Source organism: Callorhinus ursinus, unplaced genomic scaffold (assembly GCF_003265705.2).
Source record: "Callorhinus ursinus isolate GAN/ISIS: 27379988/994484 unplaced genomic scaffold, GSC_fseal_2.0 scaffold18, whole genome shotgun sequence".
Taxonomy (NCBI): Eukaryota; Metazoa; Chordata; class Mammalia; order Carnivora; family Otariidae; genus Callorhinus; species Callorhinus ursinus.
This window is the reverse complement of record NW_027397080.1, coordinates 13801596-13816163: the sequence shown is the minus strand read 5'-3', so window position 1 is coordinate 13816163 and position 14568 is coordinate 13801596. Positions and strand designations below refer to the sequence as shown.

General features: G+C 56.7%; 1 protein-coding gene across 2 annotated transcripts; it reads right to left on the bottom strand.

The window, feature by feature from the left end:
* Positions 1-418: 418 nt before the first annotated feature.
* Positions 419-14568, bottom strand: MATN1 (matrilin 1). Of its 2 annotated transcripts, XM_073903054.1 has the most exons (9): positions 13990-14568; positions 13850-13892; positions 7468-7814; positions 5024-5246; positions 4189-4314; positions 3305-3721; positions 2573-2725; positions 1655-1734; positions 419-998 (listed from the first exon to the last, which is right to left on the bottom strand). In XM_073903054.1, the coding sequence occupies exons 1-9, from the start codon at positions 14038-14040 to the stop codon at positions 948-950; spliced, it is 1491 nt and encodes a 496-aa protein (XP_073759155.1). In that variant the 5' UTR covers positions 14041-14568; the 3' UTR covers positions 419-947. The 2 variants fall into 2 exon arrangements, with proteins under 2 accessions (XP_073759155.1, XP_073759154.1); XM_073903053.1 differs by lacking the exons at positions 13850-13892; positions 13990-14568 and adding an exon at positions 10358-10502.

The window sequence follows — 14568 nt, the reverse complement described above, 5'->3', positions numbered from 1 at the left end:
TCTCACTGCCTGCCATGGGCCTGTGCTCTGTGTTTGTCATCTGCATGCGTGCATGCATGAGGGAATGAATGCATGAATCGGCCTATCTGCTGTCATGGCTCTTCTTTTTCTTTGAAGTCTTGCAGTCCTAGATACAAGTCCTATCTCTCCAGCTGATGCTCTGCTGAGCAAGCCATCTGAACACCCAGACACAGCTTTCCCGTGTGTATAATGGGGGCGACTCAAGTCCACTGTGGGCAGGGCTGCTGGAGAAGGAAGGGAGAGCCTGTAAGGGCAGGACAACCGCACGCTGGCTTTGGGGTAGCAGCCTTCACCACTGTTCCCATCACTGTTGCTACCCTGCAGGGGCTCCCTGCACCCTCCGCCCTCACCAGGCCTTCATCCGGCTCCCCGAATGACCACACTGCCTCTGGCCCCATTCAGGGCTTAAGTTAAATCATATTTAATTGTTTTTCAGAAGGGAATAGAAAAATCAGGAAAGAGATTCACAGCACTCGCAGTCAAGAAAGGGTTAACTAAAAAAAAAATGGGAATATATTAAGCTTTCAGTTGAAAAAATGCAAACGCAGTCCCTCTCACACTCACCCCTGTGTTCTCACTCACACACACGCATCCCTGCTCCAGATACACGCCCGCCCTCAGGCATGCACACACGCACATGCATGCTCCCAAACACTGCCACGCTCCTAACACACGTGCACATGCCCACGAACGCACACACACACTCGCGCTCCCAGACACTGCAAAGCGCCTAGCACACTCACACACGCACCCAGTAGGGCTGGCAAGATGGTGGGGGAGACCTGGTGCCCTCAGGGCCTGCCCCTCCCCCCCTCACTGAAATGGCAAAGCCAGACTACACTTGGGGCTCTAGGGGACACACGCAGGACTTGGAGGGCTGTGCTTGCGGTGGGGAGACAGAGAGGCCGTGGCGGGGACAGGCAGCCTCAGACGACTCTGTTCTCCAGGACGGCCAGCCGCTTACTCACAGCTTCCAGTGGACTCGGGGTTAAGGACAGGCGCAGGCTGACCAGAGCAGGGCAATGATGGCTGTCCCGCCTGCACTTGGGACCCCACTTCCTGTGTCCCCCACCTCCCAAGAGCCTATCTTCCAGGGGGTTCTCTCACCCCGTCTACAGCATGCGTCCTCCCGTGTCACTGCCCTCAGAATGGTGCCTTCCCCAAAACGCACTAGTTACAGTGTGCCCTGAAGGCCCAGCCCTGCCCAGTGGCAGCTTCAGGCCTGCTGGGTCCCCAACCTGGACCCCCACCCCATCCTGACAGAGCCAGGGGAGCTGTTCCAGGCCCAGCCTCATCTGAGAAGAGGCTGGTATTCTTCGTGTCACTGAGAGCCTGAGAAATGGGGAGGCCATAGGCTCCATGTTTTCCTGAGCACGGCTAGGACTCTGGATGTGTGTCCAGTCTCTAGATCTTGGCTTCTGCCTCAGTTTCTCTGTTTACCCTCTAGGAGCCTCTGCTTTTGACAGGATCAGTACCAAAGCCAGTGCCAGCCCATCTGTCCACCCGTCTCCAGCAGGAGGCAGAGTCCCTACCTGGGACCCCACACACAAGGGGCGTGGCTCCCTCTCCCCGCCCTGCAGTGTCCTGCCCCCCCCCACTCCCCGCCCCTCCATGGCCTCTGGGAAAGGATATGCTTCCTGGTCAAGGCCTGCAGCAGCCTCTCTACTTTGGTCTGGAATTTCACAATGGACTCGCAGGCACACGGGTCTTCCTCTGGAGTGGGCAGGACGTAGGGAAAGAGAAAGGGAAGGTGAGTGGTGGTGTGGCAGGGGGAGTGAGGAGCGGTCACAACCCGGGGCCAGGACTAGGGAGTCTTGGGGGAGTACAGGGGGCCTGGGAGAGCTGAGAAGACAGAGACATGTGTAGGGTTCTGAGGCAGAACTCCCAGGAATGACAGACGGGGAGACTCTGAATGTCTTCCCAACCCCACAGAGCCCTGATAAAACCTCCAATACCAGCATCTCCATGCTGGTCCCCTACTGCATGCAGGGAACTGCTGCTAGGGGCCTCGAGGTCATCTTGGCGGCTTCATCCAACACTCTGGGTTGGAAGTCATTAATCATCCCATTTTACAAATAAAGAACCCGAGCAGTGAAACAATCGGATCCTCGCCCACAGCCAGTTACTGCCAGAGCAAACGCACAAACGCAGGCATGTCTGACTCCGGAATCCATACTCTCTACCACTGGGAGGATCGGGGGAGGCAGCAAGGTTCAAATCCTGGCGCCTCCAGTTATTAACGATTGTTCCACCCCTCTGGGCTTGGTTTTCCTGTCTGTAAAATGGGAATAATAATATTTCTACCAATTAGGATTGAATGATTTAATATTTGGAGAGTACTAACAACAGTGCCATTCATGTAATAAGCATTCAGCCTATGTTTGCTGGTTGCAAAAGTGAGACTGGCCAGCCCTCCTCCTGCTTCTGCCAACTCTTGTTGCCACCCCAGCTCCTACTTCTCCTCACCCACAACCAGTTCCAGAATGGCTCCCCAGTCTCCCCCAGAGCCCCACCCGCCCTTCCCATCGATGCCACCCCTGGCCTCACTAACCCACACAGATCTTCTTCTGCAACCTCTTGCCAATCTGGTTGATGGTCTTGAAGTCAGCCGTGTAGAAGTAATGCTCTGCCACGGGCTCTGAGGCGATTTCCCTCAGCTCATCCTCCACGGCATTGCCCACACCCACAGCAAACATCTTAAAGCCTGCCAAGAGGAACAAGATGAGTGACAGCGGCCATGGGGACAGGCAGCCGCAGCTGAGCTTCCTGGGCAATGCCCAGGCGATCAACACCAGACACCTCCTGGTGGCAGCTTCTGGAATTACAGGCACAGTGCCTGGGACAAAGACATTGAGGAAACCAACATTCACTGAGGTTCTACCCTATGTCAGACCTGTACCGATTCTCTGGACCGGGAGCTTCATAACCTCATATACCCCATGATCATCCATCTGGTGGCTATTATTATCCTCATTAAATAGGTGTTAAAACAGAGACTCCGGCTTGTCCCAAAGTGGGGCTGCCTTCCAACAGTTGGTGTGTTCTGGGGAAAATTCAACTGGAAAATCTCCAAGCCCCACCTACAAAAGGACCATTGAAACAAGCTGCCTACTTTTCTGGGGCCTCCGTTTTCTCATCCCAGATAAGAAAGAGTTGGACAAACCCATCCCTCCTTATTCACATTGAACTTGGGTTTAGGCCCTAGTAACAGACAACCTATAGTCGAGCTGTTCCCTAGGTACTCCTGGCCATCAGTGGCATTCAGGATCCAGGCATCACCTACCAAGTTCCTTGGCTTTCTTGGCGGCATCGTTAATGTAGTCCTGGCTCCGGCCATCAGTGAAGACAATGCCCACCTTCTGGGCCCCAGGCCTAGCCCCACTGGACACAGTGAAGGAATTGTCAACGAGGTACTTGAGGGCAGCCCCGGTCATGGTGCCCTTCTCCATATATGACATGTTCCGCACAGCCGCCTTAATGTCCTTCTTCGTGTGGAAGCGGCCCAACGGGAACTCCTGGCGCACAGAGCTCGAGTACTGCACTAGCCCCACCTGTGCCAGCTTGTCGGACACGTCCAGCGTGTCCACGATCTGATTGATGAACTTCTTCACCAGCTCAAAGTTCTCCGGCCGCACACTTTTGGATCCATCAATGAGGAAGACCAAGTCAGTGGCCGAACTGCCACTGCTGCTGCTGCAGGCTAGGAAGGGTAGCAAGGCGAGGAGGTAAAGCTTAGGGACCAGTCGTTCACCCTGACCACTAGTCAGGAACTCATCACACACCAAGCTCTGTACTGAGGATTATCCCAGCCTATTTTGTCCTCAAAACTCCCTCTAGAAAGCCAAGGTTCCTGGCCTTGTTCTGTAGCGTTGGAAACTGAAGCTCCAAAGCCATTAAATCATACAACTCAGAAGGAGTGGCACCAAGAGTTGAACTCAAGACTGTGTAACTCCTTCCACCATACTAAGCCCACCACCCACCGTGACAAAGAGGGACAGAAGTCAGAAGGTAACTTTCTGCAGACACCAAGTTCTAGGAGGCATCTATCACCTTTGCAGATTGGTCCAGAAGCAAAGTGCAGAGAGGCTCGAATGGGCTTCCTAGAGAGTGGCCAAGCCGCCCCCCTCCCCACCCTCCCCAGGGCTTGCCTGTGTGCAGCCCACTGACCATTGCAGGTCTTGCCATCACTGTTCAAGGTGAAGCCCTCCCGACAGGCGCAGGTGTAGGAGCCCGGGGAGCTGAGGCACACCTGCTCACAGTCATGGTCTCCTGTGGCACACAGGTCTGACACCACTGTGGGGACAAGAAGACACTCAGAATCTCACTGTCACAGGGCCTTGGATATCTCAGCCAGGGTGGCCCTTCAAACACTCAGGGAGACTGAGGCCGCCAACTGGGTGAGTTCTGAGCCCCAGACCCTCAGCCCAGGGCCGGAATCACTGGCCCGCCCCATGCTGACTCTCTCAGCCCCGCCTCCCGCCCTATTCAGCCCCGCCCCGTCGCTGACTCAGCCCCGGACCTGTCCATCCCCGTCCGGCCCCGCCCTGACCAGCCCTCCATGCAGACTCAGTCCCGCCCTGTCCAGCCCCGCCCCGATCGACTCTAGCCACGCCCTCACCCCCCCTCCCTGCCCTTGCGACGCTCCGTCAACCCTGTCCATCTCCGTCCGGCCCCGCCCTGGTCCGCCCTCCATGCAGACTCAGTCCCACCCTGTCCAGCCCTCCTGTCCAGCCCCGCCCCGATAGACTCTCTAGCCACGCCCCCTTCCCCTCCCTGCCCCCTGCCCTGGCCCCATCCCGTCGCTCAGCCTCGGCCCTATCCATCCCTGTCCGCCCCGCCCCGGTCCCACCCCCGATGCGGACTCGGACCCGTCCCGACGCTCTCAGTCACGCCACGCCCCGTCCAGCCACGCCCCCCGCTGCGGCCCCGCGCGGACACCAGCACCCCCCACGCTCCCCCGAAGCGCCCCAGCCTTGTCCACCCCATGCCCCTCCCGGCGCACCGCAGAAGGCCTCCTGGAACTTCCTGGACAGCTTCTCGATGACGCTGTAGCTCTCCACGTAGTCGACGTGCTCTTCCTGCGGCTCACTGGCGATCTGCCGCAGCGTGGCCTTGTCCACGCGGCCCACGCCGATGGCGAACAGCTCGATGCCTCTGGCCTGGGCCTGTGCAGACACGTCCCGCACGCTGTCCTGGGGCCTCCCGTCCGTCACCACGATGGCCACCTGAGACACGCGGGGCGCGTGTGAGGACCAAGTCTCCCTCCCGCGCTGGGCTGGGCCGCTCAGCCCTCCAGTAAGCCCCCGGGGCCACTGGCAGAAGAGGACCCTGAGGCCCGAGAGGCAGAGTGGCTTGCGCAGGTCACACAGCCAGTCCACGGCAGGTGGATCTGATTCCCCGCAGGGTTTTGCCCCAGGGACAGAACCTGACTAGCAGAAGAGGAGACAGGTTTCCTCTGACTGAAAGACTTGGCTGAGGTGCTCTCCTGACTAGCGCCTGTGGGTGTCACCCCACTCGGGCAGGCAGCTCTGTGATGATCTGAGGGCAGGACCATGTCTCCCTCCTCAGACTGGGGCCTCTGAGGACAGGTCCCAGCAAGTGTGCCCGACATCATGCAGTTCTGCCCTTTGGCCAGCAGAGGGCGGGCGAGGCTAAAGAACGGCGGTTCTGCCTCCAGTCTGGCCATTCTTCCCCTCCAGGCTCGGGGGGCGGGGGCGGAGGGGGGCTTCCCACTTAGATAGCTTCCTCTTCTCCCTCCGTTCCCCAGGATGCTACATGCCCTTTCCGTAGGGGAGAACACTGTCTGCTCCCCTCCCACAAGGCTCCCCTGTTTGTGCACTGGGAAGGGAGACAGAGGGGACCCTGGTGCTGGGCCTATCCCTCACCACCCCAACCTGAGCTGAGCCTGCCCTGAAGCCGGGGTCCTCACGCTTCTCTGCTTCTGACCTGGGTCTGCTTCTGATTCCTGGGTCCCCACCTTCGGACCCCGGTCCCCAAACCCCTGTATTAGTGACCTGTAGTATGGTGGTTGGAAATGCGGCTAACCCTCCTGAGTCATCTAATGAGATGATTCATGGTCCGAGGCCAGGAAGGGGAAAGATTATTTTTCATATCACTGCTGGGGACCCCCTGGGGAGTGATTTTGCACCATCCCTTCCCCACCAGAGGCCGAGGTTCACCTAGCTGAGACTGTCCACTGCCACAGGCTGCCACATTCCCCCAAGACCCACTGCCTTCTGCAGCCCCGACTGTCCCCCTTCAATCCAGCCTTGGGACTTTGAACCCACCTTGAAGGGGCCTCCCACAGGTGGATTCCAGGCTGGATGCCCGAGGTCTGGAGGAGTTGGCACTCTCTGTCCTCATGTGCCCACCCCAAGCCACTGGCCTGATGTGGACTGACACAGGTAACTGGAGATGTGACAGCTACGGACGTCACCACCATCCCCTTCACCACTTCTCTCTATTAGGATCACCCCAGGTCACCACAGCCTCTCAACGACCTCATGTCAGAACTTGTAAAGGGCCCCCACAAAGGACAACCAACAGGCTGCCTAACAGGCCATTTCTTTGAGGGGCTGTCATGGCCGGGATTATGTGCTATTATCTCTAGATGTCCCTACCACTTACTAACTGGGCAAGACACTTAAGCCTCCCGTGCCTCAGTTTCCTCATCTGTAAAATGAGGATACCACCTCCGAGCAAGATTGCATTCATTCGGCACTCATGTGTCAGGCATGTCCTGCATGGGGGTAAGAAAATATGTCCCCGGGGCCAAGGCCCTGGGCAGGTAAAGAGTGACTCCTTCGGGCCGTTGAGGGCTATGAAGGGGAAGTGTGGGTGTCTGTGGGCAGACCACCGCAGAAGAGAAAACCTGACCGGCCTCGCAGGCCCTGGGCTGAGTCCTGGGAAATCCCGCTGTGGCGACCAGGTCTGTGAAGTCCTCGGCACCCGGCCTGGAGCCCGTACTGGCGTTGGCTTGTGACGCGTCATCTCATTTTTCTGAACCCCTGCCCTCCGAGGCTGATTAAATAAAATCTGAGCTAACCCTTCTGTGGGGCTCGGTGGTGCCAGGCACTGTTCTGAGCACTCTATGCTATGGACTCGCAGAGTCCTCCCAACAGCCCCTTGAGAAAGTTAGGTTACTGTGGTTTTAAACTGAGACAAGGGCTGCACGCGCTGCTCGGGGTTACACAGCCAGTCCGGGGAGTGGGGGGCTCTGGACTGCCTCACTTGGCCTCGGGAAGCCAAGGTCCACCAAACTGAAATAATCGAGCTCTCACCAGACTGAGGTCCTGCGATCAGAGGGTGGATAAAGATGGGTTCACATCCCAGCTCCCAGCTCTGCCACTTGGCTTCGTTGGGTCTAAGACACAACTGTGAGCCGGTTTAGAGAATCCCGCAGGTGGTTCACTGCAGGACGCCGGCGGGGAAGGGTGGGACACGTACCTTGCTGATGTCGGGGGACCTGGCACCACTCCCCTCGGTGTCGCTGAAGGCTTTGGTGATGGCGAACTGGATGGCCAGGCCGGTCATGGTCCCCGTGGACAGCGGCTGGATGCGGCGCACGGCCCGGAGCAGCGAGGCCTTGGAGCCGTGGGCCCGCAGTGGGAACTCCTGCTTCACGGCGCTGGCATAGTTGACCACGCCCACCCGGGTGGCATTGGGCCCCACATCCAGCGACTCAATGACCTGGGACAAGAACACCTTCACCTTCTCGAACTCCACAGGCCGCACGCTGCGCGAGCTGTCCACCACAAACACCAGGTCCGTGGGCCGGGTCCGGCAGAGCTGCCCTGCAAGGGGACAGGAGGGGGAGGGCCAAGAGCAAGGGCAAAGGTCAGGGGCTACTTCGACCGAGACTGGAGGCCTCCGGCAGTGTAGACTGAAGCTGAGCCAGGCCGGGTAGGTCCTTCTGTCAGCATGTGGACACCTGGGCAACCCACTTGCCAAAGGCCCCCACAGCTCAGCCCCGTGGGAAAGACAGAGGCTCAAATCTCAGCCTCGGCTAAAATTAACAAGTCAGGAAACGACAGATGTTGGCGGGGCTGCGGAGAAAGGGGAACCCTCCTACACTGTTGGTGGGAATGCAAGCTGCTGCAGCCACTCTGGAAAACAGTATGGAGGTTCCTCAAAAAGTTGAAAATAGAGCTACCCTGTGACCCAGCAATTGCACTACTGGGTATTTACCACAAAGATACAAATGTAGGGATCCGAAGGGGTACGTGCACCCCAATGTTTATAGCAGCAATGCCCACAATAGCCAAACTGTGGAAAGAGCCAAGACGTCCATCGACAGATGAATGGATAAAGAAGATGTGGTATATATACACAATGGAATATTATGCAGCCATCAAAAGGAATGAGATCTTGCCATTTGCAACGACGTGGACGGAACTGGAGGGTGTTATGCTGAGCGAAATAAGCCAATCAGAGAAAGACGTGTATCATATGACCTCACTGATATGAAGAATTCTTAATCTCAGGAAACAAACTGAGGGTTGCTGGAGTGGTGGGGGTGGGAGGGATGGGGTGGCTGGGTGATGGACATTGGGGAGGGTATGTGCTATGGTGAGCGCTGTGAAGTGTGCAAGACTGTTGAATCACAGATCTGTACCTCTGAAGCAAATAATGCAATATATGTTAAAAAGAAGAAGTAGAAGAAGATAGCAGGAGGGGAAGAATGAAGGGGGGGAAATTGGAGGGGGAGATGAACCATTAGAGACGATGGACTCTGAAAAACGAACTGAGGGTTCTAGAGGGAGGGGGGTGGGGGGGTGGGTTAGCCTGGTGATGGGTATTAAAGAGGGCACGTTCTGCATGGAGCACTGGGTGTTATATGCAAACAATGAATTGTGGAACACTACATCAAAAACTAATGATGTAATGTATGGTGATTAACATAACATAATAAAAAAAATCTCAGCCTCAGGCAACTCACTGCACCTCTCTGAGCTTAGTTTCCTCCTGTGTACAGGGAACTGACAATCCCCTCTTTACAGGATCCACTGGGGCCAAGCAGGAGTGCGTGCAGCGTGCCAGGACAGGGCTGGGCACCAGCCGGTGTCCAGGGGATGGCAAAGGAGACAGCAGCCTTTACAACACATTTCTCAGGCTTTGGCCCAGAGTTCCTATGGCAACATTTCTCCTGGGGGGGCAGAGGGTACAGCCCCAGTCACCAAAGTGGACCCAGTTTCCCTCAGCCATGAGGAAGCCTGCTGGTTAGTGTCCATGGGCAGGGGAGAGGGGCAGCGATTCCTCATGGCCACCGGGGCAGCCTGACCCGGTGGGTTCCTAAGACACATCCCTACAGAGGCATGTCTTTCCAGACACCCTGGGCAAGCAGCACCATGTGCTGGAAAGCACATGGAGCTGGAATGAAGCAGAGTGGTGTTTGAATCCCGGCTCAGCCCCGCTGTGGCCCTGGGCAGCTCACTGCACCTTTAGGAGCCTCAGTTTCTCATCTGTCCTGTGGGGAGAATAAAGCTCACTGCTTGGTACTGTCACTGGCCTGGCCCTGCAGCCGGGCGGGGCTCAGTACAAAGGCCCTTCCCTCTGCGTCCCAGAACTGAGCAGAGCTGCTCCTAAATGAGAATGCAGGAAGGCTCAGGAAAGGGAAGGGGTCCTGGGCCGTCCCAGCCCCCCAGCCACAGCGCCCTAGGTACCAGAGTTCCTCAAGGGACCTGAGAAATGACCTTGCAGCCGCACCCTGGTCCCTACCAGTTAAGCTACAAATGGGTAAACTGAGGTCCACAGAGGGTGAGGGAATTAGCCACACCATGGAGTAGTGGATCGGGAACCAAGAGAACGCCCTTCTCCAGCCTCAGTTTCCCTATCTGTCCAGGATGAGCTGGCCATTCTGGGATTCAGTGCCCAAGGCTGAAGCTCTGGGAGTGGTACAGCAGGTTGGAGCCTACACACAGGTATGCTGGAAGGGCTGGGGAAAGGGGGATGGAGTCCTGGCCACCCCAGAGCTGCACTCAGCGGAGCGTGGGCTCGGCCCTGGGCTTGGTGCAGCTCCAGCTTCTGTCCTCAGCAACCCACAAGACTGGCCCTGGCAGCATGCGTGGTCCCCAAGGGTGGCCTGGGAGCTGGGGAGCCCCAGGGAAGGTTCTGAGACTGCAGAGACAGGCCCACTCCTGTCCCTCAATGGAACAGACTGAGCGCCACCCCTGCTCTGGCCCTTATGCACGTCACTATTGCTGTCGGCCCCCGTGCCAGCCTGCTGCCGCCCCTGCCTCCCCTACCCCCTGGCCCCGGCCCACCCCAGGATGCCACTTTACCTCTACTTATCTTGGGGCCCAGCCTCCCATCCCCCACCTCCTGTGGACCACCTCACCTCTGGCGTGGGGGGCGAGGCCCAGTGTGCACAGGGCCTGGAGCTGCAGCAATAGGCCACATGGCACAAGGCTGGCACCGGAGAGGAGCCTCATGGTTCCGGCAGCACGGGCAGGAGCCGGCACAGTGCTGGGGGCCAGTGGGGTCCCGGGCTTATCAACCTCGCTGCCCAGCCTCCCAGCCAGGCGGCCCCCACTGACGTGGGGGCGGCTGCCCGGGCCCCTAGCCCCCTTGGGGGGGCGTGGCCCAGGCTGAATGGAGGTGTGTGTGCCCAGAGAGGGAGGGAGCCGCCTGGCCTGGGCTCAAGAGGCCCCTCCGACCACAAGGGCTCCTTTGCCTGCAGAAGCAGCCCGGGCTGCAGCCGGAACTCAGGAAATCTCAGGTGGGTGGAGGGTGGCTCCTCCAGGGGTTGGAGCGGGCTCTGACCCAAAGCTGCCACTCCAAGCCCAGGGAAAGTCCAGCCCAGGGGCCTCAAGCCCCGGTCCTGCCCTGCACCCTCACCCCACACCCCGCCGCTTCGCTCACCTGCATCCATTTCCTCATCCAGCCCAGACCCTGCGCCACCTCGGCTGTCCCCTACCTCTCTACCTTCTCCCTGCCGGTCACCTTCACCTGGGGTCTCCGAGGTGCCCTCCAGACCTTTGTACAGGCCGGGTCACCCGCCCCCAGTGCCTTCCCTCCCATTCACTCTCTGCCTAACAGAATCTTTCAAGATCATCGTTGGAAATGACCTGTGGGCTCAGGGCGGTAGAGAGGACAGTCAGGAGCAAAGACTTGAAGCCAGATTACCTGGGTTTACTAGATGCTACCTGTGTGACCATGGGCCAGTCGATTCACCTCTCTGAGCCTACCTTCTAAGGTGGATGAGAGGAGCAGGGTTCTACGAATCGTCTCATTTAATTCCCTTGACAACCCCGTGATGCAGGTACTATTACTACCCCCACTTTCCAGAAGAAGAACTGAAAAACAGAGAGATGAAGTAACTTGTCTGAAGTCACACTGCTAAGAAGTACCATTGCCAGGGTCGCCTGGTTGGCTCAGTCTGTTAAGTGTCCGACACTCGGTTTCGGCTCAGGTCATGATCTCAGGGTTGTGGGATCGAGTCCTGAGATGGGGGGGGGGTCCGTGCTCAGTGGGGGGTCTGCTTGAGATTCTCTCTGTTGCTCTCACCCTGCCCCTCCTCCCCATGCCCCCTCACACGTGTGCACGTATGCTATTTCTCTCTCTAAAATAAATAAATAAATCTTTTTTTTTTAAAGTATCATTGCCAGAACAGGGCCCCAGGTCAGTGCTGTCAGCCACCCTGCTTGCTTGGGTGGAGCTTGGTGGAGCTGCCTTCTTCATGCCCACCTCTCCCCTACTCCTCCAGGGTTAGGACCCCCGTCCCGTGCTTCCATCACTGTGTGTCTCACCCAGGAGCTGGTAAGAGTCTGACTGATTCATCCCTGCATCTGGGCCCAGCCCAGGGTCTGCACTGGAAGGCAAAAATAAAGCCTTATAAATAAAGGAACATCACCAGGAATGGCCCCTGCTGCTGCAAGGAAGCCCAGTAATATGGAAAGAGCATGGGCTTGGCCAACTGAGAGACCCAGGTTCAGATCTCCATCTGTGGCTGAACAGCTGTGTGACCTAGAGCTGCTAACTTAACCTCTCTGAGCCTCAGCTTGTTATCATGCGGTGGGAATGGTAGTTCTTTCCTTGCCTGCCTCACTGGGACCGTGTGAGGAGGCAGTGAGAAGACAGAAGGGGAGATGAGGGTCAAAGGATTATCATCGTTCCAGGGACAGGATCGTTAACATTTAAGACCTGTGTGCCTCACCCTGTATGAGTTATGCCTCAAAAAGAAATGTACAGACTTTTTTTTTAAGTGACCCAACCAATAGTCTCACAATCTTTAGTGACAATGGCAACCACGCTCTATTACTGTGTCTCCTTGTTCTCCAAACAAACCTGTGAGGTCAGCAGCTCTAAGGGCTTCAGCCCATTTGTCAGATGGGACAACTGAGGCCCAGAGAAGTCCATGACTTGCCTGAAGCCACCAGCCAGTTAGGGGCGGAGCCCAGCCTGGAACTCAGGTCTCATCCTTCTTTGCCCCCGGTTTAGAGAACGGGGAAGCAAAGAGCATTTCCCTCTGACATTTCCCACATAGATTTCATTTACTCATATCATCCACAGCCGTCCCCAGCTCCAAACGCTAGTCAAGGCTGCCGGTCCCTTATCCCTCTACAACTTTTAAGTATAATTCTTTTCTCCAAAGACACTGTAGGGCATAATGACTGCAGTGCCTCTCACTTCCCAAAAATGGGTCATAAATGTGTTAGCTGCCCCCCACTGGCCATCAGCTCCCTCCGAGTGGGGGTAAGGGGGGGGTCTGGCCCGACTCAGCCGCCACTGACCCTCAGGACCCGGCATGACGCGGGAACAGGGTATCTGGTCAGCAAATGAAGAAATACATTAAAAGAAGCAACAGGTGACAAACGGGTTCCATTTCCTTGGGAACCGACCAGGGTCAGGCTGGGGTCTGCAGCGGTGGTCGCAGCCCGCTGGAGCTGCACGAGGAGAACGTGATCCGCAGCCTCCTGGCCCCGAGTCCTCTCCCCGGTGCACGGGGCCGCGGCCGGAGCTCGGGGTACACGGCTCTCTTGGCCGGGCCGGCAGCTGGGCCCATGAAATAGCTCTTTCAGCCCCGAGTCTGAATGGCCGTTCTATGGGCTCCTCCAAGGAACACAGGCGCCTTTTCTGTGTCACCCGTCCGCTCATTAGCAAGGCCACAGAAATGGGCCACAGGTAAGTTTTCAGGAGCAGAGATAGGTTCCCCCCGCAAAAAGGGGCAGCTTTCACATTCCACAGCGGAGCAAGGTTTTAGGGGGAGGAAGTTCAGCCTATACATTGAGGCAAGAAAATAAATATTTGTGTTTTCAAAATGTGAAGCATTTTTCCCCCCAGGAATGAAAATCAGGAACACTGTGTCCGGTATGAACCAGAGAAAAAAAAGGCTTGCAAGTCAGACGGGCAGCCGTGAAGGGCTCCCGCTGTTCCCTCTCCTTGTTTTCACATACCTTGGGTTTCCAGAAACTTAAAGCCTTTAGTGTTTTGTCCGAGAGAGCGCCTTGGCGCTAAAGCAAGGGGCCCCAGGCAGGCGTGCCTCCGTGGCAAGGGCACAGGACTCCCCTCCCGTGCCCCCAGGACTCCACTCTTTTCCTGAAGAGCAAACCTGGTTATTGCGTGCTCCTCCTCCCTCCTTCCCCCACCAACCTCGCAGTTTGGCTGGATCCACACATACCTTTACTCTTATTTATTTACTCTGTCTCTTTAATTAACTCTAAACCAACCAACTCACTTGGTGAAAAACACTCTCCTCCTCCTCCTAAGAAGTAACAGCCATGAAATCTCTGGGTTGCAGTACCATTTATAAAGGTATTCTTATGTGCCTTCAGATACATTCGAAACTAATTAAATTTGACTTCTGCATCCGCACATCACTGAAAATTACCTCGTGTTCTGCCAGTGGCATGCATGCCAGACTTTGAGGAATCCTGTGAAGCACAAAGCTCCGGAATCAGACACAGCCGGGGTGTGAGTCCCTGTTGCTTCACCCGCCAGCTGCACGTAACTTCAGGTGAACCCCCTCACCGTTCTCTCTTCTGCTTCAGGTCTGCAAAGTTGGGACCTCAGCGCCCACATCACAGGATGGTCGAGAATGACGTGGATGAACGCCGCATCCACGTTTCTTGTTTCCGCCTTGCCTTCTTGTATCGGTCGGAAGAGAACAGGCTAAGCTGCGGTAACAAGTAAGCCCTTGGATGGCAGTGGCTTAGCACAAGGGTATGTTTCTCTCTCATGACACAGCCCAGTGCTAGACATGGGGCCCCCTGCGCAGGCTCTTCCCAAAGCCACCTCCGTCTGACTAGCCCACCATTTCCAAGTCCTTTGTCTCTGGCCACATGAACATGACAGAGACAGCAAGCGTCCCTCTTCATGCCCTCCAATAAGGAGTACACATCACCTGACTCTGCCTAGAAGCCCAGGGGTTGGACATGGGTATTTAGTGTCACCCTTCCCAAGTGGGGGGAAAAAAAAAAAAAAAAGCTTCTGTTGGCCCTACCTCACTTCTAGATGAAAATTCAGATTCAACTGGGCATTCAAGCCTTCTCACAATCCGTTTCTTGCCACCTTTTCCAGGCCATTCCAGTCTCCCTCCCATCCCCTCTC

Excerpts from the sequence above, each read along its gene's own strand:
- MATN1 (XM_073903054.1), bottom strand. The coding sequence starts at position 14,040 with ATGTGGGCGCTGAGGTCCCAACTTTGCAGACCTGAAGCAGAAGAGAGA. Across the intron at positions 4,315-5,023 it reads GTTCCAGGAGGCCTTCTGCG|TGGTGTCAGACCTGTGTGCC; the intron begins GTGCGCCGGGAG and ends TTGTCCCCACAG. Across the intron at positions 1,735-2,572 it reads GCAGAAGAAGATCTGTGTGG|AGGAAGACCCGTGTGCCTGC; the intron begins GTTAGTGAGGCC and ends TGCCCACTCCAG.